This window comes from Lagopus muta, chromosome 2, assembly GCF_023343835.1.
Source record: "Lagopus muta isolate bLagMut1 chromosome 2, bLagMut1 primary, whole genome shotgun sequence".
In the NCBI taxonomy this organism is placed as follows: Eukaryota; Metazoa; Chordata; class Aves; order Galliformes; family Phasianidae; genus Lagopus; species Lagopus muta.
This window is the reverse complement of record NC_064434.1, coordinates 61,046,873-61,072,925: the sequence shown is the minus strand read 5'-3', so window position 1 is coordinate 61,072,925 and position 26,053 is coordinate 61,046,873. Positions and strand designations below refer to the sequence as shown.

At 37.3% G+C, this 26,053-nt stretch overlaps 1 protein-coding gene and 2 long non-coding RNA genes across 7 annotated transcripts in view; 1 reads left to right on the top strand and 2 right to left on the bottom strand.

The window, feature by feature from the left end:
• Positions 1–17,144, top strand: part of MYCT1 (MYC target 1) — a 22,428-nt gene extending 5,284 nt beyond the window's left edge. The window contains exon 2 of one of the 3 annotated variants that reach the window (XR_007375179.1): positions 5,580–5,654. Coding sequence is in view for 1 of the 3 variants with exons in the window: in XM_048936257.1 (XP_048792214.1) it covers positions 14,176–14,700 (525 nt within the window). In the remaining 2 variants the exon portion in view is untranslated. Of the gene's footprint in view, positions 1–1,084; positions 1,192–5,579; positions 5,655–14,175 lie in introns of those variants that run through there. The other 2 variants (XR_007375178.1, XM_048936257.1) reach the window with 2 other exon arrangements.
• On the bottom strand, positions 5,605–14,363 carry LOC125689302 (uncharacterized). 2 transcript variants are annotated; one of them, XR_007375183.1, is made up of 3 exons: positions 14,250–14,363; positions 12,678–12,759; positions 5,605–11,710 (listed from the first exon to the last, which is right to left on the bottom strand). It is a non-coding gene; the product is annotated as an uncharacterized LOC125689302 (long non-coding RNA). The 2 variants fall into 2 exon arrangements; XR_007375182.1 differs by lacking the exon at positions 5,605–11,710 and having other exon boundaries at positions 12,637–12,759.
• On the bottom strand, positions 15,004–26,053 carry LOC125689300 (uncharacterized). 2 transcript variants are annotated; one of them, XR_007375180.1, is made up of 3 exons: positions 25,359–26,053; positions 17,527–17,638; positions 15,004–16,263 (listed from the first exon to the last, which is right to left on the bottom strand). It is a non-coding gene; the product is annotated as an uncharacterized LOC125689300 (long non-coding RNA). The 2 variants fall into 2 exon arrangements; XR_007375181.1 differs by lacking the exon at positions 25,359–26,053 and adding an exon at positions 18,460–19,280.

Sequence of the window (26,053 nt, the reverse complement as noted above, 5' to 3'; positions counted from 1 at the left end):
GTCAGAAGGCTCTCCAGAATCCACTGTATAAATAGATAGAAACCCAGGGGAAAAATAATTGCCTCCAAAACCTCATTTCTTGACCATTTTAGTCTGGAAAATATTGTTCATATGGGCTAGTTAGAGCATTACTTACATTACTTCTCTAAAATATGTGCAAAATATTATCTGCACTGCAAAGTTCTATTTGTATGAATGTTATAAACGCATGACAGAGGCTATAAGTAAAAGTAAAGACGGGTCAAGTCTATGTGTCTGCAGGTTTCTTTGACTTTATTGAAGAGTACATCTGCAAATATACCTAGAGAATGTGTTAGCAGCTGTGTTGAGCAAAGGTAAGGGTGACACATGTAACACCCCTTCCGTCACCCCTGTCCCTCCAAAAAAGTTGCCAAAAATTTTTATTTTTTAAATTTTTTAATTTTTAATATATTTTTTTTAATTTTAAATGTGATTGAACTTCTGGGGAAGAGATCTTAACATGATGTATAACACATTTTTTTCCACCAGAGAAGCTAGAACTGCTTTATTTTTCTATGATCAACTTGAACTTAGAGCAGGGTGGATCCCCAAAAGACATTTGTGAAAATGATCAGACTAGAAGGCAGATTTTAAATAGGATTTCTGGAAGATAAGAATGCTCATTTCTTCACATTTTGTGTCTCTATTTAACAACAACAAGAGAAATACCCTGTACTGCTTCATATGAGTGCTGTAAAAACAATGATGATGATGTGACAGTGACACAGAGTCAGACTGAAAGCTGATTCCATTTTCATTAATGCTTCCTGTAAATTCATATGTTCTATGATCCTAGGTTCCTCCTTCACCTCCTCAATTAAATGTTATGATACCAGAAATTTAACAGTAATGTCATGTTTTCAGATCTTATAATCAAAGGTTTCATTTGAATGGGTAATGTTTTTTTCATATTTTTGGTTTCATAGAGTTTTGGTTTTGTCCATCACAAACTTCATAGAGTGGGACTTTAGTCAGACCCTGACAAAACAGAAATAATGTTTACATCAATAAAACTTGGCACCATCCCTACAGGAATCAAGACATGTTTTCTCACTTCTCACAGGGCTACGCACCGTTCTATGCACAGCAACATCAGAAAAATTTCTGCTGTGTGTCTTCAGGAACAACAGGAATTTTCCTGAACAAACAACATCTCTTATTTTTTTCCCCTTCATTGTAATTGATTTCATTATATGCTAACCCACATAAAAATCCTCCGACAGAAATGGAGAAAGTATCAGATAGCTATCAGATACCCTTGTACTTCTCAAGTGTTCTAGTGGCAAGAAGGTGATTAAAGTACCCCACAAAATTTTGATATGATCGTAGTAGATACAGAACTGCTGGGGCAATAAAGACCTGTACACATCATCTTACCTCTGGCTGAAACAGCTAAGATCTCTAGAAGAGGAATCTGCCAAGTCAAGATCATCAGAAGAACCTCCTGTTTCCTGCTTCTCCAACAACAGTCCTGAGCTGATTTGGGATGTCATAAACCAACAACAAACAGCCTAGGATAGCAACTCAGGCAGGACAAATCTTTCATTTAACTAGTGCTAATGCTACGAGAAACGATGACAAGGTTTTGAGTTTAACAAAAAAAAAAAAAAAAAAAAAAGCATATGATGGTAAGGCATCAGCAATTACAGCAAACACGCCTAAACATCTGTCCTTCAGTGACAACGTGACAGCAGTGAATCTGTTTTACAGCACCTAGGACACCCACATCCTCCTGTGAAGTAGTCCAAAAATACTACCATCCCCCACGATAAATAAAACTATGACTTATGATGTAATAAGAAGAAAGGTGTTGATCATCTTCCTCATCACATCTTCAGGGTTTACCATGTCTGTTCTCTTCAGGTGTGTTTGAGAAGCAATGATTAGGAGGCAGATATTCAGCTGAATTTCTTTCTCATGTGGCAGTAATTTTTGCTGGATCTGCTGTGCCTGTGTGACATCTGTGTGATGCCTTCCAGTCCTGCTGAAAAACACATGAAACAGCTAACAAACAGATGCTGCACTGTGCCTTCTAACACCTCTTATGGTGGTTCCAAAATACTGTAGGAAGTTAGTACTTCCTCTGTGTTTCATCAGGGACAGGATTCAAGGTCATACACCAAATCTAAACATATTCTATACACACTGATTTCCCCAAGAAAAAAAAAAAAAAAAAAAAAACTGTCTTAGCCTGGTGCTGTGTTTTCTTTTCTATCTAGTTTTCAATGGTACTATTATCTATCCACTACTAGACTATTACTGTTTTATATAAACACCAGACAAGAATTTGATAAATCATATATGTTTTTCTCAAGTCTCAGATTCAGACTATCCCAATTTTAATATAATTATATCTATCTTACTGTCAGTGAAGTAAAAGATTTGACAAACTTGTGAAACAAGCATGTGTTTCCATTATAGAAGCAAAGGGGATTTTCTCATTAATCAGCTTTTGCATTCAGGAAGCTAGTATGTAAATCGATTCCAAGGCCTTAAATGCAGGCTTGTCACAGAGATGAAAGTAGATACTAATGAGGGCCCCTTTTCCCCCCTTGCAGTTCTTCTGGCAAGTCCAAAGAAAAGGGTATTACCATAGCTGGATGAAAGAAACAAAACTGTGTCATAAGACCAGCCTTATTCTTGAGCACTGTTTCTTCTTGTGTATGAATTATTCTTTTAAATGTGCATCTGTCATCCTCAGGGTGTATTTTGTTGCCTCCTAATTACTGCTTCTTTTCTTATTTCCTCTCCCTGTCCTACCCCCACCATCCAAACACTAAATTGTCAAGTACTTAACCATCTTTGGCAGAAATGATATAAATCTAAGGTAGTAGATTGATGAGGCAAAGTTTATCCATAATATTATTTAAATATTAATTAAAAAGTGCATACGTATTTGGCTGGCACACCTAATATATTGACTAAGTATTTGTCACTTCTTGTTGTTAAATGAATCGTCTGCCAAGAGAGTAATGCTTTAGTTATTCACTGGATCCAGAAATCTCATTTTTAGTGAAAGCATGTTTCTTCTTGCAAGCACTACACTAGTGAATGTGTTAACATACCAGGGACACAATAAAAGCAGCATAATGCTATGCTTTCTGCCCAAAACAAATTCTACATAGTGGTATGCTCAACTGCTAGAGCCTAGCAGTATTCAGATTCATAGTTAATACATTCTGGGAATGCTGAGATTTTGTCTCAGTTCTTCTGGTAGAAATTTTTGAAGGCAAATGCTCTGTATTTATACTCAGTTTTCCATTTTGCCACTGTAGCTCATAAAACCAGGAGCTGAAAATCTTTGTGAGCCAAATGAATGGCTGTAAGCAGTGCTGTCAGCTCAATGCAGATGATAAATCTGAAGTATGCAGATGACATGAGATGCCCACAATAAAAAGAGACCATGGAATAAAATCATGACTCAGGAATAAGCCTTTGTCTTTGTAGCCTTTGTCTTCATTTCATAATCATATCCCTTTGACTACTAATTTGCCTGCTTTCAAAGTAGGAAGCTTCACTTCCTATACAACCTTAATAAAGACTACCTAGCCAAATTTTATATTGCATAATTCTTAAGTTTATGTAAATCAAGTCTGAATTATGCTCCTAACAGCTCCTAAAAAACCACAACAATTTAAAAGTTATCTATTGCATTTTTTGAATGCCGTGGATTGGGTTCCAAGACAATTAATAAACCTCCTTCCTCCGGAGGAGATGGAAAAGAAACTTAGGAGAGTTTGATATCTGTGTATTAAAAAACAAGGTTTTTGTTGAAAAACTTTAAAGTTGTCTGCTAAAACACTTCAATCAAAGCTACATCAATAACACGAATATATACGGGGTTGTTATTAAATGACATTATGAATTATTCAACAAAATAATTGGGGGGATGAAAAGACATATGCTCAATACAATGCAAAAACTACTTTGGGCACTGACATGTCTTGTTGAAGAATACAGCTAAGGCATTTTCCTCTTCTCAGAAGAGGCCTCTGCCTTTCTTCTCCAACATCTTACTTACTAGAAAATAAATTCCCTATCTCAGGCATTTTAATTCAAAATCCAGCTTGTTAACACAGACTTGTGAGATATTTGACCATTACCATAACCTCCTTTTAAAACTTTTGCTTTAAAAATTATATTGATACTATCTCTCAGCTAACCAGCTTAATTGAAGAATGAGTGAACCAAGTAGACACGTGACTTCAGTTGAAGCTTGTTGTGGTTGCACAGATTTTTGTCAATATCATTTAATTAAGACTCCTAGATCACACTGAAGTAGATATTCAGATCCATATTTGACAGAAGAAAAATCTGAAGCTGATAGACAGAAGCACAGAAAGTACCAAGAGAAGGCAAGCTCAAATTTCTCCATTGCAGGTAACTAAGAAGTTATCTCAGAAGACGGTACTACCACACATAAATGTATTTATGTAGTCCCAAAACCACATATTCAATGTGATATCCAATGTCTGTGGGAGATAAGTGTAGCAGGAAAGCTGTTTGCACTACTAGATTGTAATGTCATAATGTGCTAGAAAACACAGCAATGACAATAAGGAAGCAAAATCCCAGGATGTAGCAAGTGTGGACAAGGCAAATGCAGCATCCAAAGCTACAGAAACAAAGGAGAAAAAAAAAAAGCTGCTTACCTTCAGAAGGCCTCAAACAGACAGGGATCTCCAGTGAGATGCTCTCACCTCCACTACCAATCCTTAACTGAGGTCTGGGAAGGAGTGGATCCTGGCTTTATTCCTTCTGGTCACTCACAGGCATTGCATGCCCCTGAGCTCCCTTGCGCCCCTGGGTTGGCCCTGCCTTCCCACCAGGTGCTCAATCACTGCTTCAGGCCATGAGTTGGCATTTCTGCTAAATAGATTTAATTCAAGTATGTCTGCAGTAAAAATAAAATAAAATAAAATAAAATAAAATAAAATAAAATAAAATAAAATAGAAGTATGAAAATATAATTTAAATACAGACTCCTCTTCCTGCTACTTGAACACCTATTTATTAATTTTTAATTAATTTTATAAATTAATTAATATTTATTAATAGGTGTTCAAGTAGCAGGAAGAGGAGTCTGTATTTAATAAGGAGTCAGTATCTAATAAGATACTGGTCAGTATTACTGAATACTGATCAGTATTCATCAAAGTTCACAAATGGTTCCTCTTCTTCCCATTCTTCAAATTTGTACAACATTCTGCATTCTCACCATGAGAAGGCTGTAGTTTTAGCGATCTCAAAGATGAATAAATAAAAGACAATAAATAAAACACTAAATACTATCTTAATAATCTATATCTATAAATCTAAAAATCTATATCCAATAAATAAAACACTAAATACTATCTTCATTTCAAGATATTTTTGAGCAGGCATGACCCATGTTAAAGCTGTCAGCAGAGTACTCCGTGGCAATATTTCAAAGGCAAAAGGGTTCTGAATGAGAAGAGACATTTTTTGAGAAATTTTACAATTTTGGGTCCCAATAGATTTTCTTCATCTTCCAAGATGCACACATGTATCAGTTTCATTCATTTTGTTTATCACAGAATCACAGAAACACCGAGGTTGGAAAAGACCTACAAGATCATCCAGTCCAGCCATCCACATATCACCAATAGTTCTCTGAACCATATCCCTCAAGACAACATCTAAATGTTCCTTGAACACCTCCAGGGTCAATGACTCCACCACCTCCCTGGGCTGCCCATTTATGCTGATATATGATGTACATTTGCAATGGAGATTAAAAGATATGGAACTGTGAAGGAGAGATTGATTTCTGGAAGTAGCTGAGCTACCAGTGAAGAAAAGAAACTAAGTCCTGCCTCTTACTGACAGGAAGCACTTCTGACACAGCAACAAATGTGCAGAGGTTGCAGCATTTCCAAAAAGCACCGCATTGAGAATCACCATTTGTAGGATGCACCATACAGTCTGAAATGTCACTTTCATTTTTCTCTTTTAAAAGACTCTGTTTGATGTTCTAATATATTCTGTATTCTTTATATTCTAATAAATCTTAGGTTGCCCATACAAATCCTTCTCAGCCTTTTGTGGGTTCTCACAGCAAGCCTTTTGAAGCTGTGTCTGGGCTTTTGGTTTCAGACCACAGGCATTAGGATTGCTATAGTAGGACTGAGGATGATACAAAGCCTGTAGGCTTCCCAGTAATATGAAAAATCTGTGCTTTGTACTAACCCTGGATTTCTTCTGTTTCCTTGAAGGTACTTTTTTGTTTGTTTGTTTACTCTTTTTTAAAAAGAATTTCAATAAATTCTCTTTAACATTAGAACATCACTCTATTCACTTATCTTCTTCATACAGGAAATGATTTTATTCTCAGGCTCTGTAAAATTATCTTATCAATCAAATAATAACAATGAAGCCATATTGCACTGTGGCAAATTGTTTTTTATTGTTTGATTTAGATCCATGCAGAGGATATTTAGCTTAGGGCTGTGCTCTGTTTTTTCGAGGTTGATAAGAATTTCTGGCCAGAGGACTGTGCTGCACATGCAAAACAGATCACAATTACATTACTCTCTTTGTAATGCATCAGGAATTACAATGAAACCATGCAGTAACAAAGTTTCTATCTCTGTCTGCACAGAGGAATCTGTGCTTGGTTTTGCACAGTTACGCCAAAGGCCTGAAATTAAACATGGTGACATCTCTATCTTAGATGTTTCCTTCTGATTACTACAATTACTCTTTATTTATCATTCCAGTAAAAAGATCAAACTGCCAGTAATATCAAAGCAACATCATTACATCTAAGTTGGTTTATAGGCTTTTGTTCAGCTGTTCTGAATTTTTATCACAGTGAATGATAGTTAAAAAACAAAAACAAAAACAACAAAAAAAACCACACTCTTACAGAGAAAGTTCATTCTGGACACCACTAGACATCAAGAAACAGAAACTGACTTATCATCACATTTCACCCTCAGCACAGATATTTGCAAAGAAATGCAAATCAGTACAAGCTATACTTCACTTAACTTTCCAAATATTTATTTATGCTGTGCTTTACTGTACATGACTTTCAACGTCTCTGAAAACACCAGTTCTAAAGTGCTTATGGCAGCACAACTCAGTCTGAGTTTACAGGTAATACAAGCTCTTCTATTATCCTTCATCTAGCTGTTTATTTAGTTAGCTTTTTATTATTATTATTATTTGTTTGTTTTTAATCCTATTTAATTAGAATTAGAGTAATTTACATTGCATTTAGATTTCCAACATGAATTTCCAGCAGAGGGCAATCTTGTTTCTAAGTAGGTGGCTTGTTTGAAAATTTAACCTGCTAGCAAACAGCTGTCCACTCTGCTTTTCAAACTCAGGATTCATTGAAAGACACAGACAATGCCATTTTTTTTTCCTTGTCAATTTATTAATTTCCTTGCAGATATTTCTGGATCTATTTTGCTTGCCTGATCAAAGAACATCTTATGAACTGTACAAAATGATGTCTATTTGAGTCTCAAGCTTTCACTATTCTATCTTCTTTTTTTTTTCAAGACAGGATTAACTATTTTACAAAAACATTTGATTAATGTATGGATTATAATCTTTAATATTTGATTGTGGATACTCTACTCATGTGGACTATCTGTTCTGGCTTCTTCCTGTCCTCACAGATAGAAACAACTTTTACAGTTCTAATCTGAATTTCCTTTATTTTATTCTTTATTTCTGTACTTCCTACCTGATTTGTAGTGGATATGAAAGCTATATTTGCAGCAACAATTCATTTATTAGTGGGAGAATTACTTTCTGTGGCTACAGAAAATAATCTAGCACTGGAATAGACAGAATAAAACATTTCTGTTACAAGCTGTGTTCGAAGGTAGAATGACCTTTCTGAGAGCTTATTAATTATTGACTATCTTATTAACACTTGTGTTCTGTACATCCTGCCCTTCTTTTGGCTTTTCGCACAGATTCTGTTTTCCAGACCTTACCATCCTCATATGCTTGCTTCCTGGGCATCACAGGTGCTTGAATCACTTTGTGTTTTAGATGGTCTCTTTCCCTCTTTTCACATGTACCACATAACATTTCTTAGTATTTTCTTAACAAGCTGTGGCCATGACTCAGACCACAGCTGGCTGCTTTCACAAAGAAGAAAATTCACCCACCCAGCTGAATCATGGACTTCCTACAAATGATTAATGAGAAGCTGGTTTGCTAACACAATTAGTGGCAGCTATCAGGAAGATAGTAATGTCAACACTTATCAGCTACAGAGAAATTGATTTTTTTATTTATTTATTTATTTTTTTTTCCTGAACTCAAATAACAGCATCATAGGAGCTGGCTTCTATTACCAGTCCCAGCCTTAAGCTAAGTTTTCTTGGAGCTCCTAGAGCTGAATTTATTTATTTATTTATTTATTTATTGACTTCTTTTGTGCTGGGAGAAAATGGTAGCACTTTGGGCACAGGGTGTTCCTTTTCATGTTCATTGCCTAGTATTTGTGAGAAGGAGCAGTTTCAGCTCCCCCATCTTATGTATGCATATTTACTAGGGCTGCAGGAAGAAACACCTTATGAGTTCATTAAAACTTTAATGCATTTGGACTGCTCCTGTCTGGTTCTGCACGACTCAGGCTGTGTTACAAATATTCACTGTCGACTGTGATGAACCTCACTTCAAAAGGCAAGCAGTATGTGAACCATTCTTACTTGTCAGGTTACTAGATTTGTCATTCACAAGTGCAGTTCGTACTTACATACACTAGCTGGTGCTCTGCCCTAAGCTGTGCAGTATTCAGGAATGAATTCCCATTCTGGTTTGTGAGTTTTTGTATCATCTTTTGTCACTTAGTGTTCATTTAGGGGGAAAAAAATTCATGGTGAAGCAGAAACCGAGCTGGATTTCCTCATACTTGAGATGAAAGCCTCTGCCACTTTTCAGAGTCTTTCACGTTTGGGCAAAGCAGGGTGTAGGCAAGTGTAAGTGCATGGAGAGGGAGGACTGCTCACTTGGGCAAGATTTTAGTCACTGGCATGTGGTGTGCCATAAAGGAAAGACTTCATAAAAATTTGAGAAGTAAAAGATTAAAATGGAGGAGAAAAAAAAAAATAGAACTCTAAAATTTGAATATACAACACAAAAATAGAAAGATAACTCTTTTTCACTATGCAAGATAATATTATGTTCTGATATTTCTCATTTTTCATACAGCTGAAATCAAGCAACTTGTAGGTGATATGTTCTACAAATAAGATTGCTGGATCCCACATGAATTAAAGTTTTCATGTCACAGACTTACTGAGCAAGTGAAAGGAAGAACAGATGGCAAAACTACTTTCGGTTACTGAAGTAAATGAAAAGGAACACGAACTAACAATATACATAAGACATCTTTATAGCAAGCCACATTCTTATGCAGAGGAATGCCATTCTTGATTAACAAACTACTGCTTTTAACTTCTAAAATTACCTTATTATTTCTATTTTAATGGAGAAACAACAAAAAATTAATTGCTCTGAAACATGAAGAAGATTACAGTATTTGAGTAATCTACTAGAAATAGTCATCTACCAGAGATGAAATGTATAGCTATCATTATGAGGATGTTATCTACCACCTTACACTTGGCAATAGCATGATCAGATGAGATGCTTGACAGACTGTCTGGCCCATTTTTGGTAACTGTAGGAAGTGATGCAGTTCAGATTCAAGTTATGCGTATACTGAATAGTGCTTTTCCATCTCTCTGTTCTTTGCATTCAGTACATTTCCCCCTGCTGCTGTTGATCTTACCCTGGGAAGCTCCCTCTGAAGGTGATTTCTTTTCTCTCTCTTTCATGATCTAAATGATATTACTATCCTTTCATGAACTTGGCCAGCTGAAGAGTTTGCCCTTGTATGCATTTGTGAGCATAGTGGCAGGAAAACTGTGCATCTGTCTTAACTTTTCACAGTGATGAATTAATAAGGCTGTGTTGTTAATTTTCTGGTCAAATTTACCTAAGATATTTCTTCTCAGAAGGCTTGCAGATTGATTGTCCCAGCTACTGATGCCAAAATTGGATGGGAAGAACTTGTTTCAGGAGCACCTTGTCAGACATTTTATCATCTTTACTTAAAAGACTTCCAAATTTCTTCTGCATGGATTCTACAGTGCTTGAGGACTTGCTGGAGACTATCAGCTTGATAGAACACATAGTAATGCTTCAGACATATAGCTCATGGAACCATAGAATGGAAGGAGCCATATAGCGCAAGGAATCATGGAAGGGAGCCTTAACGGTCATTGTACAATCAATATGTGTACAGAGTTTAGGCTAAGTGGGATCATCACAGTGGAAAGACAATAAATGAAAAATGCCCACCATTGTAGACTCATGATAAACTCCATAGGGAGCAATCTCCAGAAAGAGATCCTTCCTCAGTGGCAGTCAGCACTTAAATGGGATCTAGGAGAGGTGGAGCCAGGCTCCACCCCCTCCAGTAGCACAGGTGAATTGCCTTCACCTGTGCTCCTGCAGCTGGTTCATTGCTTGCCTCAGGTGGTCAATCAGAGGTTCAGTCCATGATCATCAGTTCCCATATAGTCATCTGGTTCTATTATCTTACAATAAACAAGGACACCTACAGTTATATTGGGCTGCTCAGATATAAGCTATCCAGCCTGACCTTGAGTATCTCCAGGGACAGGGCATACACCACCACTCTGGGTGACATTTTCCAATACCTCACCATCCTCACTGTAAAAAAAACTTTTTTCTTATATCTAGTCTAAATCTCCCATCTTTTAGTTTTAAATAATTTCCCTTTGTCCTATCACAACAGACTCCACTAAAGAGCCTGTTATAAAAGGCTTAAGGAAATCTACAACAACTACAGCAGAAAAAAACAGTAGTCTGAAACTCTGACCTTTTTAACATGGATACAGCGAAAAGACCAAGAAAGTTGAAGAAACTAATGTATCAAATTGTTAATCTTGCAGCAGATTTGGATTATGCTTTGTTTCCTTTTGTTTCTGACATTTTACCTGGAAGTCTCATGATTTTCTATTGTTGAAAAACTTTTATCATTTGTCTCAACTGCTGTTGAGGATCAGGGGAGGTAGAATTGACTGAGATGAGATGCCTGATCTTTTCAGTTGTAACATAAGTAAATAAATAAGACAGTGTGAATAACCTGAGAAACATACGGTTTAAAACATATTTAGAGAATCAGCACCAAGGAAGTTAGTGTCAGCATCCCTACACGTCCCCAAATGTTTTTTTCCTCTTCTACAAGCAGAGGACAGAACAGCATGCACAGCCCTCGGTAAACCATGGGATATTGTAACAGCTCCCTAGGAGATACATCTTAGCAGTATTGCACTTGCTCTCATGAAAGGCTAAACCTGCCCTGGCGCTGCCCAGATTAAGGATGAGAAAAACAACTCTGTGAAGGCCAGCTGTTCTCCTGAAAATCCCAGGTGCAGCAAGTCCTGCTCTGCCTTTGATTTTTCTCTGTTTTGTAGTATTTTCTCCAATGCACTTCAGGGCTGTGATCACTGGACGTTCTAAAGAGGAAATCAATGAGCATAGATTCAGTGTAAGTTTTTAGAACTGAACTACATTTCAGTGAAATTCATCCTCTTCAGGGGGTCAACAAAAAACAAGTTTGGCCTATTAGTGTGCTCCTGCTGTTCCTGCTGAAGTCAGGGATAGTCTGGGAAGAGAAAGAAAAAGAGTACCAGTAACCCATAGGTCTAGTGATATTTCTATAATAGGGACTAGAAGAATCAAACTTAGATACAAATTGAAATGAGAGGATATGGGTTACTACATGTGGACTGCAATAACCAGAGTTAGCCCAGCTGAGTTTCCCCAGAGAATAAGTTGACCCTCTATTTTTGCATTCAAACATAGAGGTAGAAAAATAAGAGAATAAAAGAAGTTAAATAAAATGAAGGTATTATCAAAAAAAGGATAATTGCCTGTGCTGTACCTCCAGCACAGGGAACTGCATGTGGGAAGGACTAAAGAGCCACACTCAATACCTTTGTCAATTCCCTCATCTGCTTTTAACTGTGAAGCACTGATTAGATTGCACAGGTGGTGAAAATTATGGCTAGAGGCATGCAGGGACAAACCCTTGCTGTGGTGGATGGCAGTCCCTGAGCCAAACATGTTAGTTTGTCTAACTGAGCTTGTCTTCTTCCATGTGAGCCTCACAGAAAGCACCTTCTCCTCTCTACTAGAGTCAGGAGCCCAAATAGAAGCGGGGATACTGGGAAGCAGCACAAACCCTTGTGTTTGGAGGACTTCTTGACTGTCTCAAAATATAATAATGTAACTAGAATTCTAGGCAAGATGTGAAAGAAATCAATCTAAAAAATGTTTAACTCTTGCTTCTCTTTCCCATGGCCATGCTGGGACAAGAGTAGAGATGCTCAGACTACAGTTCTGGTGTTTGGGAAGGTATCTTTAAAACATCTTCTGGGTGCTCCTCACTGAGGGTCACCAAGATCTGGTTCTTCCTTCCTATCTTCAGGAGGATGAGGAGGAATATGCAGCAACTGAAGATGCTAAACACATTAAAACAGCCTAATAGACTGTTTCTTACATAAAGAAAAATGGCAAAGTAAGGCCTGCCATGTTTCCAAACATAACTTTATAAAGCACAGAATCATTACATGTTTGTCAGAAGGCTACTGGTGATGAGGCTCTGATCTGCAGTCAGGAGTTGCAACACCGGATGCTGCTACTCACGAGCTCCTGCAAAAATAGAACAAACATTTGTCCTTTGGCTGCAGTTTGCCCAGTCAAGAGTATCTTAGTTTTAAAAATGAGGGCTTGAGGAAAAATAATATTTTGAGGTTAAGTCTGGTCTGCCTCTGATCAAAAGTACAACGAAGTATTTTTAACGGGAAGATGTGCATTGCAGAACTATCCTGTGCTTTATCACATACATCTTTAATCTACCTTTTGCAGAGTATTGTGATCAGAAACCTATCTGAAAACAAAGATCACAAACAAACAACAACAGGATTGTATATACATCCAAAATGCCAGTGGCTTAATTAGAATTCAAATTTTCTGGGCCTCCTTACATTTTCATCTGTCCTAAAAAGTACTGAATGAATAAACTCCTCAATACTCTTTTCCTTATTCCTTTCCATTCTCCTTCTAAACAGAAGTGCTTCACAAGCATCATGACACAGACAAAATAATCATTTCAAATATTTCTATGGCTCTCTTTCACTCATTTCCTCTTTTCTCAATCAATAGTCAACACAGAGTTTCATCTCACTTGTGATCTAAACCCAGCTTGTATTTTTAGGGGATCTGTAAATGTTTTCCTTTTGTTTCAGGCCTTATTCAAGATTACAAATGTACAAGTTTTCTGAAGTACCTGAACTATTAGAAAATCTTATTCCTCTACACCTATGAAAACATGGGGAGAAAATGGCATTCCTCATACTCTTTTTGTATTTTCAAATCTCTTACTGCTTTATTTTCTCAATGGGAAATCAGTATATTTTCAAATTAAGCATGGGAGGTGAGAATTATTCAATAGACTTAGTACTACTGATAGTTACCTTTGACCTAAATCATTCAGGGTATGGTGACTTACACTAATTATTATAAGGATTTAAGGTATCTTTTTGTCAGTGGTAAAAGGCTGGGATATGAATCTCTTGTTAGAATAGATACAGGGCTTAATCCTCTAAGAACATGGATATGGATATGTCTCACTTGTAATAAGTTAGTAAACACACACACACAGAACATAAATACCTATGAAAAAGATGGCAAGCCTGTCTAAATCCACATTCTGTATGTGAAGAAGAAGAAAAAGCTTGGTGGTTTCATAAGCACACCTTGGTGCTTCTTGGTGGCCATTTTTGAAAGAGACTAGAGATTTTTTCCCTTGCATTGACTGGCACAGAGGCTGGTATTAAATGCAAACTACTTTCCAAATGTTACTGAATTCTGCAAACTAAATAAAAAAATACCCTGTAGCGAGAACAGTATGAATTCTTCTGTGCTGCAAAGGTTCACGTATTTTTCCACAAATATGTGTAGGTTTGCTCATCTTTTAAGGAGGCAGCCACATTCAAATCATTTTCAGGCAAGGTTGTGCTTCAGATCTAAAGTATCCTTACTGTGCATTTCTGTTGTATTTCAGAGCACGTAACAATAGCCTTCACAGTGTCCATGCTGATTGGACTAGTGATTGGAGGGATCATCTGGGCCTTATTCACCTGCTTGTCCCGTCGCAGAGCTAGTGCCCACATTTCCCAGGATAACTCTTCACTCTTCACTCGCCGGTCCAGACCCACATCCCACTCTTCTAGCAGGACTGGATTTTACCGTAACAGCAGCTGTGAACGTCGAAGCAACCTCAGTCTGGCCAGCCTCACCTTCCAGCGGCAAGCCTCCTTGGAACAAGCCAACTCTTTCCCCAGGAAGTCAAGTTTCCGTGCATCCACCTTCCACCCTTTTCTGCAGTCTCCTCCCCTCCCTGTGGAGACAAACAGTCAGCTGATCACCCTCACTCCCACCAACACCACTACAACCCTTGTGGGAAGCACAACCAACAGTTTAAGTCGACCTGAATTCCACTGGTCTAACAATAGCCTCCGTATCTGCCACTCCACACAAACCCCTCCTCCTGCATATGAAACCATCATCAAAGCATTCCCAGACTCCTGAGATAGGACCTTGCCACAAACACACAGTTATTTTTGGAGGAACCTCAATCATCCCAAGCAATTGTCTGTGCATGCTGAAGATCTCCAAGAAGTCTCCAGCTGCTGTGACACATTGCAGAGGGCATGTGCACTGCCAGGAGGCAGGTAGTGCTGATTTCTTAGAGAGTTATGTCCCAACATCCAATGAATCACTTGTTTTTGCACTACCGCCTCTAATTTACTGCTTTTCAACATGCTGACATATTTCTACTGCTGTATTGTAGCCACTATATTTTTTTCTTTAGGGGAAAGAAAATGCTGCTGCATTAAAAAAAAAAAAAAAAATCATTTCTCAAAGAGAATTTTAGAAATTACTGATACAAACATTATTGCAATTTTCACTATTCAGTTCATTTTTAAATAGCAAACAAGCAAATTAAACCCAAACTTTCTGGTTCTATGCATTTTCCCAAGGATATTTATATTTATTCCAATGAACACTTCCATTAACCAGCTTCTCACTATAATCGTACAACAGTTTCGAAATGAGGAACCTTAGACAAAAGCCATGCAGAAGATTTATCATCACAATTCCATCCATGGTTCCATTGATTGCAGAGAACCTTAAAAAGATTCCATGTTAGAGCTGTTTGTGTGAAATTCCTCACAGTATGAGAAAAATGTTAAGGTATATCATCCTTCATGTAAATAAAAGTTTTGAAGAGCATATTAAGTGCTTGATGACAGTCTTAGAGAATTTTCTATCTCCTGCCAGCTGAAGAGGTAGCCACCTTTTAATGCCCAAGAAGGCTGTATGGGAACTGAAAACATGATGTCTCTCTCATTTGTCTGGTTATGGTTATCAAGATAAGCATTGCATGAATGACCACTAGTTTTTTAATTAAGTTTCCTGCTTTGCTGTGAGATTGCTCATTTCCTTATTTAAAATTATATTTCTCAAATAGCACAAAATTTCAATTCTTCCTGGAAAGTTATTCACTGAAATCTTGCCTTTCATTAACAACATTTTAGACATTTACATCTGAACACTGGTATTGTACAGTTGTGTGTAACATGAAGATAAAGATGGAATTTTAGTTGAGGTTAACTTACATTCTTGACTGTTATAGTCAACTGTCTTAGTTGAGACTAATTGCACCAACATGACAAGTTCAGGATTTTGAAATAACACAGATAAATGGGGGTGGTTTAAAATTTATTATATCAATTTTCTGTTAGGTCTTGCATGTTTGAATAAAGACAAAAGAATTTCCACAAGTAGGAGAAGAGTCTTACTCCTCACTTAGAAATAGACATTTAATTCCTAAATCTGCTTGACAGCTACCACCTGAAGGACCCCTGATCCTGAAGAGTTGTTCCTGTGTTTCTGCAGAGAACCTGAGTCCTCACCTGTTCTCCGAGAGGAACAAGGATTCAGCAGATTTTGAGAATGGGCAAAATGTTTCACACCTTACTTTGCAGGCTTTTGGTGTCTAGCAGCTCACATTTCTCTGCAGAGTCCAGCATCCTTTGTGTAGCACTACTGATCTCTTAACTACAGTCTTCCAGCCACAAATCTTTCCATCTGCAAACATTGCAACAAACATTGAACTTACAAGTATTACTTACTATAAACTACAAGTATTCTTTCTTATAAAAGCAAGTTATTATGCATTTATTTACTGGCTGGCTTTCATGTTTTATTTTTAGTGTACCTTTTTTTTTTTTCCCCTTCTGGAGGAATGTATGTCAGTGCTAGAACAACAACTTACTGTGTTTACATTTTTCATAGCAGACACTTTGAGTTCCAGTACACTGAAGACTTGCTGATAAGGCTGCAAAATTGCATTTGGCTAATCACAGGCTACAGGCTTAAAAAAAAGCAGTCCTCTGGAGAAAAGCAGCTTTGTTATTTTATTCTCTAATAATATTTTTTCTCTTATAGTCTTATTGAGTCTGATGAACTTCATTGCATATGAGTGCTTTCATGGTCTCCTAGTTCTAGAATAGGTAACACTGCCTTTTTTGATGTGCTTTCAAAAAGCAGAATTCACACCTTCTCCCTTTGCATATTGAGTCTAGTGGACTGACTGTTTGAAAAGACAGCTTGGCATACAGCACCTAGCTGGCCAAAACTGCTCTATCCTTGAGAGAAATCATTCCAGATGAGTGATTTTTTTTTTACTCGTGGTTTAAGATGAAAATTACATATTTTCTTAGTATGTTACTTATATTAAAGAATATTTAGCATACAATGTAGACAAGTTTAAATGTACTGTATTTTTTATCATGAACACTGGATACCAAAATATTTAATTTCCCTTGGATTAGGGAGATTAAAAACACAGATTGTTTGATGCATAACAAGGATTGTTGGATATCAGTTTCAACAATATCTGAAGTTGATGTTTTGTAAGTTCTCCAGAAGTGCAGAATGTGAAATAAAGATAGGTGTTATAATCTTGACCTCATGGGTTTTGTTTTTGTTTTTTTTTTTTCAAAAATCAACGTGTTGACTTTTATAAAAAATACTTAAATGGAAGTTTACTATCTTGAATTATTCAGGCTGATGTAGTTCGGAATGTTAATGGAGATTTGATCTTTTCTCTATGGAGAGACAGACCATTGATGATGATAGTACATGAAGTTAGCATTGGAACGTGCAATGTTAGAACACTTTCCAAGGACTGCATGTGAAAATTAAAGCAATTATAAAATGCTTTGTTTTCTTATGTTAGTAGGAATTAACTATTTTTTAAATGAAATGAGAATTCATCAGAAGATATAACACTTCAAGGCAATACAAATATCCCTCATCAATAGGGTGATTACAAATTCAGTGGCTTACCAGTACTTGGACTTCAATCTATGAAGTGTTTGCTTTAAGCATGCTGTCAGGGTTTACAGAGTTCCTGCTTAAACTGCATGGGATTGACCTTCAAATTGACTTCAGGGATCACCTAGGATATTATAATTAATAATTATAATAATTTTAATAATTTTAATAATTATGATTATATAATAATTATATCAAAAGATTATCATTCCTCATTTATAGTCTCTGGTTACAATATAAAATATTAGGAGGAAGAGCCAATTTATTTTAAAAGTATTTCTGCAGATTTCAGGGCATATACAAGCAATTAATTAAGCCTCACAACAGATTTGTATATAATATTTTTAACACTGAGAAGCAGTAATTAAAGGGTATGGCAAGAATCACACAGGAAGGAATGGACAGAACTTCAATCACCCTGATGCCATGACACTCTGTCCTGAAGTGAACAGAGCTACTTCTTTTCACAAAGAGAATTTTGTTTTAATTGCCCATATGCACAAAACCTATTTCTCCAGTTCTAGTTCAATACAGAAGACAAAATTTACCAGCTCTTTTTTTGTGTCTAGTTATGTTCCAATGTATTTGCAGTAGTTTGTTCAGTATTCCTTGACTTTTCCCTATTGAAGAATTTCTGATTATCTCTTAAGACTGATCTTCATACCGTAACACAATGAACATTCAGAAGACTTGCCAAATCAATTTTTTAAAGTTCAGTTGCAATTTGCCATGAAGTTTTTGAGTCATCTCCACGTTCATTCTTAAATATAAAAATGAAAAACACATTTACTGGAAATATCCTCTCAGAACTGAAATGACACATGCCAGATCCCTGACCTATAGGCACTTGATAAAATTAGGTGATGTCTATGATGTAGTACAGCTTCTGGGAAGAAAAAAAAAAAAAAAAGAAAGAAAGGAAGAAAATACTAATTGGAAATTTACCTCTGCCAAATCCAGAGCAGATTAAGGAAAACGCTGCTGGTATAGCTTCACAAAACAGAGAGCAGAATTCTAAAAATCAGCATTGACATCACTGGAACCTCAGACCTCACTGTGCTTGGTGGTGGCTGTGTTGCATCCTGTGCTCTTGCCTGCAAATGCAGCCTGAAAACGCAACTTGACAGAGAAGTCTGGTTTCATGTCTCCTTTCTCTTTTTAACTTTTATGTAAACTCTTGGCTCCCATCAGAGTTATGACAACATTACCTCATGAGGGTGGCACTGTCTGATGGACATGAACTGGGTAGCAGACCTATTTTTATAAACATGTTTCCTGTCTTCTTTCTGTGTGGCATTCTGCAACAGAGACATGGCTTTTTTATTTTTATCTATTTAGGAGCAGAATCAAGTGACTGCACTCTGACAGCTGGGAAAGAGCAAGGAGTTCTTTTAAACAAAAGTAGAGTGCCTTTGAAATGGACAATGCAGAGTGATGGGTCCAAGATAGTAGGAAATTAGATTTGCTAATTTAGGACATAACTCTCTGATGTGCCTATGAACATGGACTATATGGAAAGGCATTGAAATGCAAAATTGCAAAATCATTCTTATATTTGTCAGGGATGACCTGTATCAATATCAACTGACTTTATTTTATGGTGGCACACTGAGGAAAAGTGATGCCATGTTCTAGTTTCAGCTTGACAGGAGCACAAATCACAACTGACAGTAATTTGAATTCTTTTGGATGTACGTGTAGAAGTTGCCAATGAAAAACAGGATGAACCTTTGGCAACCCGTCTAGGGATTGAGTTGAAGCCCACTGGAGACCCATTGAAGCACAGGAGGGAGATTAATTCTCTGCCTGTGTTCTGCTCCTGTTCTGATCTTTACTAGAAGGAATGCAGAATTTTTTGTTGCTGTTTATTGCTTCTTTATGTAGTTGCATAGCGTGTTCCATATCTCTCCATGTGATTAACTACAGTGACAAAAATACACAGGTCTTCATTCTATCCTATCCTTTTGTTCTCTGCCAAGCAACAGGAAAGATAATTTTGTTATCCAGAGAATCACTTTAAGGAATTGATTGGGTTTCATGTGATAAACCCTCTAGCACTAGTTTGCCAGCAACAAAGCATTGTGATTTTTTCTTTTGCGTCTCCTGCTTTTAATTCTCTGTAACCCCTTGGGTAGTAGTATGGAAAGATACAACCATCTTTTTGTCAGAGTACGTGACAATCATCATTTAGTGAAACTGAATTCTCTGAGATGTCTTGCAAAATTCTTACCAATGTACAGCAAAATTATTCATTATGTAGAGATTTTTGAACAGTTTTGGGTAACATAAAACTCTCATAAGTACACCTGAATGCTCAAAAAACATATTTTTGAGTGCTTGTGTACACAACAAATAACATCTTTTCACGTTTCGGTGTTCCCAGGTATTGAATCACTTCTGAAAAGGAAGTTGAATATTGACATTCCTACAGCATCTAAACATATTTGAAATGCATGAATTAAAAAAAAAAAACTAACTAAATTCTCCCTGAAACACTAAAGTTAAGCATTTGTAGATTTTAATCTGTTTCATTTGGGTGAACCTGCTCTAGGCCAGAAATGTCCCTAGCAAGGCAAAAATACTCATGAAAGAAACAGGAACTGGAAGAGCTCAGTGTTTGTAAAGGTGGGCTTCAACTAATGTAAATGAGTTAGAAAATAGCATATTTGCCATGACTTTGCACAGTAAGTGATAGTGTGACTGTTTATTTTCCTAATAATATTCCTGAAAGATGCCAGAAAAGGTTTCTCTTTGTTCAGTAATCCCTAATCCACAACAAGGCACATGCATTGGCGTGCCTTCTCACAGACATCTTAAAAGCAACATTTAGAAGCTTCTGCTGTAACAGCAAAATGTATGCAGTCAGAAAATAGAGTACTGTATTCCTTATATTCTCTTAGAACTGATGTGCCATCCACCTATTCAACAGCTACCTATTGCCTACTTTCTGATTTTAGATATGGAAAACTCTAAAGCACAATGACCAGGACAATAACAAACCAAAATCTTCACATAAGATAAAACAATCGACAAGTGTCACATATCTGTGATGCATTTTCAGATAGATTCTTTGTATTGAACAAACTCCTAGATATCATTAAGAACATTTAAGTGTATTTACTAGGAACACAGAATATGAGCAAATGTTCCTGTCCTTTTCTGTAAGACATGGAATGGCCAGATGTTTTTGAAAGTTTCTTCCAATTTTGGACATTATAAACAATATAAAAACAGAATGTTTCAGACAACCTTGCTTAGCTTGACGTTGTACTCAAAATCTGAATCATTAGTGGTTAAAAACTTTTAAGACTAAGTATTCAGTTATCAGGACACCAAAGTTGTAAATCAGAAGGAAGTTATTCAGTATTACATATTGCTGTTCTTTAGGGGTAGATTTGCAAATGAAGCATGCTAGTCATACAACTGAGAATATTGCTACCAAAACCACTCCAGACAAAAAGATTGTTTCAGATTTACCATTAATTCTCCACATGCACTTACTGACCACCAATAACTTAATCACTATTGCTTTTCTGTTCATTGCAGTGAGATTAGTCATATGCTTAATAACTCTTCTGAATCAGGATATAATTCCATAAACTACAGTGTTCTACTGCCTAATTTAAAAGCATAACTTGTATCTGCCAAATGATTTCTATTTGATGAAAGTTTTCTCTCTGTGAAAACAGATGACTATTCTGCTAATCTCACTTCCCCTGTCACTCCTTGATCATGTGAAATGTTCTGTGAGGATAAAATGGTTATCCTTATGTCCTTATGCAGACTCTTAGGGAGGGCTGTGTTGAGTTTATGTGGGAAGGTGAGGACCCTGTGGGAAGAGTCCAGAAATTGCTCCATGTCAGATCAGAGGCAGCTCCAGTCGGCTCAGAAAGGAACCCGTTACTAGCCAGAGCTGTCATGAACAACATGGGGAAATGGCTTTCAACTGAAGAGGGTGGATTTAGACTAGATATTAGAAAAAAATCCTTTACTATGAGGATGATGAGATACTGGAACACGCTGCCCACTGGAACAGAGAGGTTATGAATGTCCCCTCCCTGGAAGCATTCAAGGCCAGGCTGGATGAGGCTTTGAGCAACCTGGTCTAGTCTAGAGGGAGGTGTCCCTAACTGTAGCAGTGTGTTGGAATTAGATGATCTTAAGGATCATCTAGTATCCCTTCCAACCTGAACACCTTTCAGGCAGTTATGGAGAGCAAGAAGGTGTCTCTCAAGCCTCCCCTTCTTCAGACTAAACAATCCTGGTTTCCTCAGCCTCTCCACATAGAAATATTGCTCCAATCTTCTCAAGTTCATTGTCCTTCTCTGGACACACTCCAGGTCCTCTATGTTCTTCCTGTAGTGAGAGGCCCAAAACTAAACACAGTATCAAGATGTAGCCTCACAAGAGATGAGTACAGGCAGATGATCACTTCCTTGCTGCTGTTGGCAACACTATTTCTGATACAAGCTAGGATGCCACTGGTCTTCTTGGTTACCTGGGCACACAGCTGTCTCATGTTCAGCTGAGTGTCAATCAGTGCCCCCAGGTCCATTTCCTCAACAGTCTTCCAGCCTCTCTTCCCCAAGCCTATAGCGTTGCCTGGAGTTGTTGCAGCCAAAGTGCAGGACCCAACTTGTTTCATTGCCTCACCATCCTCACAGAAAATAGTCTATTCATTATATCTAATATAAGTCTACCCTTCCTGTCTTTCCTGTAGGACCCAGTTAAGTATTGGAAGGTCACTGTTAGGTCACCCTGGCAGTTCACTTATTTAAACTGAACTATCTTGACTCTCTCAGCCTGACTTCACAGTGCTCCAGCCCTCTTATAATCCTCACGGCCTTCCTTTGGACTCACTCCAACAAATCCATGTCTTTCTTATGCTGAGGGCTCCAGAGCTGAACACGGTACACCAGGCTTGGTCTCACTCAAGAAGAGTGACAGTCAGAATCACCTTTCACCTGCTGGTCACACTTCTCTTCATGTAGCACAGGATATATTCAGCTTTCAGGGTAGCAAGTATGCACTGCTGTCTTATATTTTTTTATTGACAGAGATTTTCTCCTCAGAGCTGTTCTCAGTCTCTTTGTGCAGCCTGTATTTGTGATTGAAATTGCCCCAACTCACTTGAAGGACCTTACACTGAACCTTGCTGAACACCATGATGTTTGCATGGGCCCACTTCTCAAGCTCGTCAAGGTCCTTCTGGATGGCATATCTTCCCTCCAGTATGTTGGCTGCAGAACACAGCTTGGTGACATCCAACACCTATTTCTTTCAAGTTCTGAGAGAAAGATAAATCTGATCAAGTCAACTTCTGTTACCCTTTCATTCTTCCTTTCTTCGAACTCAGTATTAAACGTGTCAATACTCATTGAGTAACGTCAGTAGAGAGAGATGCTATTTTACTCTTCCAAGTGAGCTGATGCATCCAGTAGTAAACTGAGAACATCTCTCAAACAGGAACAAGAAAGAATACTTGTGACAGATGACCTTGTTGCCCTTCCCATACCCAATCTTGAATGACATGAAGCTTCAGGCTTCCTAGCTTTATTTTAATGATGTCCTTAGACTGAAAGCTTATGTTTGTAGAAATAAACATATAGAGTATCATGCCAGTGACAAAAATAAATAAATAAATGATTCCCAGTGAGAATGTTTTCTGAGTTTAAGCCTACAAATCAAATCCATGCCTCTATTATGCCTTCTGTCAGCATTAAGTTGATCCCACCATCAAAGAAGTTATAACTGTGAACCACTATTTACTCTGGCTATTGTTTCATGGCGGTCAACTTAAGAGCTCCATGGTTATCCAACAAGCTCAAATATAGCATACTTGCCAATGAAAATAGACACCTAGTTTTGTTTACCTTGTTGATAGAAGTATTTCAACCTCTACCAGGGAAAAAAAACGAACCAACTAAACACTTTCAGAATATTGAACCAACCAAATTGGTTAATCCATTATGTATCTGCATCTTAGTCAGTATCACTCTCACCCTATTTTTTTTGTGGCAGACCACCTGAGTTTGATCTAAATTAAGCTTCTCACCAGGTAATCGTCAATAAAACCCTGTTCTGAGCCAATGAAACATTACTCTTTAAGAGCCTTTCAGCAACACAAATGAATGAGAGCAAACTGATACTCTTCCTGATGTCTCCAAACTTCAGAAAGATTTATTGTCTTCTCAAACCAAGTCTCAAGGCTTTGGACAAATACTTCAATGAGAACCTACCATAAAACTACACCTGTGCCTTAATGAACAAATGTGTTCATATTTGCACAGAGAAATAAAAAGAAACTCTAAACCAGATTGTGATAAAATACAGTCTTGTCTCATTAAAAAAAGTGCTGAGAAGGATATGTATGACTAGGATATTGACAGAGTTAGCTCTCCAGAGTGCTTACAATTTAGTCCCTTCTCACAAAGACAATGAACACAAAAATATTTTTCCTACATTTCATGAAGAAATGTTTATTAATCTATTCATGCTCTTCATCATACTTATTGTTCTGGTTATCTACTAGCTAAGTCTGGATAACTTGCAGAATTACTGAACTCTGAAACTGCTGGTGTATATTTTTCTTGTGATATTCTGTTCTCCAAACCTGATTTTGATGAACATTTTCTATGGATAACCAATAAATCCAGCCTTGAATAACAGGGTTTTTCACAATTGTGTCTTTTCTTTGAACAGTATCAGAGCATGGGCCAATGCATCATCAAAGAATAGCAGATGCAATGGACCACACATCAGAAGATGCAAGTGTGGAGAATTCCACTGAAATTCTTGAAATACACAGAAAGGGGATTGGAATCAATACCAAAATATTTTTATATTAAAACAGAAAATGTTTTAGGTAAGTGTTTTAGGTAAGACAAAACAATTATAGGTGACCTGGAGAGATGTAAAGTACTTAAACCTCATAAAAAATAATTATTTGCTACCATCCAATTTTAAAAAATTATCTTCTCGTTACATGCTGGATTAGTGTTATAACATAAATACAATTGTATTTACTGTGCTGCTTTTGATGTAACTGCACAATTAGGCCGGAGTCACAAGGAGCAAGATTCACATATAATTCAGTAACTTATAAATAAATGACTTGTCATAATTCCAGTATGAAATTTAGCAGATTTCAAAGGACTAAAATTCCTCTCATTGCTAAGCAGTAGGTAGCAACATTTTAAAATTATCATTCCATAGAACTGAAGACACTGCCAGTTCTTTTTGCATAGGTGCTCAAAGTTCTGAGAGCTGCTCTGAAAATAACACTTCCTGTTTTATTATGTTTGCTTGCAACATCAGAGGTGGATGTTAGTGGAATGGCAGTAGAGGTTCAACATTCCCACCAGTGTTCCATCATATTTTATTGCTGTGCGACAGATGGCAGCAGAGGGGCAGCATGACAAAATGACATGTGATATGGGAGAGTATATGAATTAAAGGTGCACCATTGAATTCCTCCATGCAGAAAAAGTGGCACCCACTGATGTTCATTGATGCTTACTGAACATTTCTGGAGATCAGTCAATGGATGTGAGCACAGTAAAGAGGTGGGTGGTGAATTTCAGCAGTGATGACAGTGGATCACCTCTACCGGTGCAGGAATTTGCAAGTGCAGCATGCATGCTCTCGCTCATCACCGGTCAAGATGCATAGCTAATGGTGGTGACCATATTGAAAAATGTGCTTTATATCTGAGAATTTGCTCTGTCAAACAGTATTATAATGTGTATAATCAATGAATATTAAGAAGTCATAATTATGAAATAAACAAGAGAGTTTGCCAAAGCAGACTACAATACCAAAAAGAGAATAAATAGAAGGCTTACCCCTATCCTGGGCTCACTCACAAAACTCCAGCAGAGCCAGTCTCCAGAAGAGAACTTTCCCCACTGGTAGCCAGCTCTTAAATAGGTCTAGGAGGGGTGGAGCCAGACTCCACCCCTTCTGGCAGCACAGGTGAATTGCCTTCACCTGTACTCCTCTGGCTGACTCATTGCTCACCTGAGGTGATAAATCAGAGGTTCAGGCCGTGACTCAGCAGTTCCCATACAATTATGCTTTTTGTATCAGTTGTAGTTTCTATATGAATAAATAGGAGGCATTAGTTTTGGAGCAGCCTATGTACAAATATGGCATTTTCCAGCTGAAATAACATATATTAGACTTAGAGTAGTGCTCCAGGACAGCACGCTATACTATACCCTTTATACACATAGGCAATTTTAGAAAACTTCTGTCAGCTCTTTTTCCACAAAGACAATAGTGGTAATTGCTTCAGACTGAAGCATTTTTAGCTTGTTTCTGTCGTAGCATTTAGATTGTTGCTTTTTTCAGCTCAGTAAATAAAGAACTTGCGATGATTAGGCCAGTTCAAGAGATAAAGTTATCCTGGCATAATTAACATCTTAAAATGTGCTTTCCATCTCAATTGATGTGGTTTTTCTATATCCTGAGACAGTATGTCTGCTCTCACATGCTTCTGGACTGCAATAGTAGCAACATTCAGTGGGGAATACAGAAA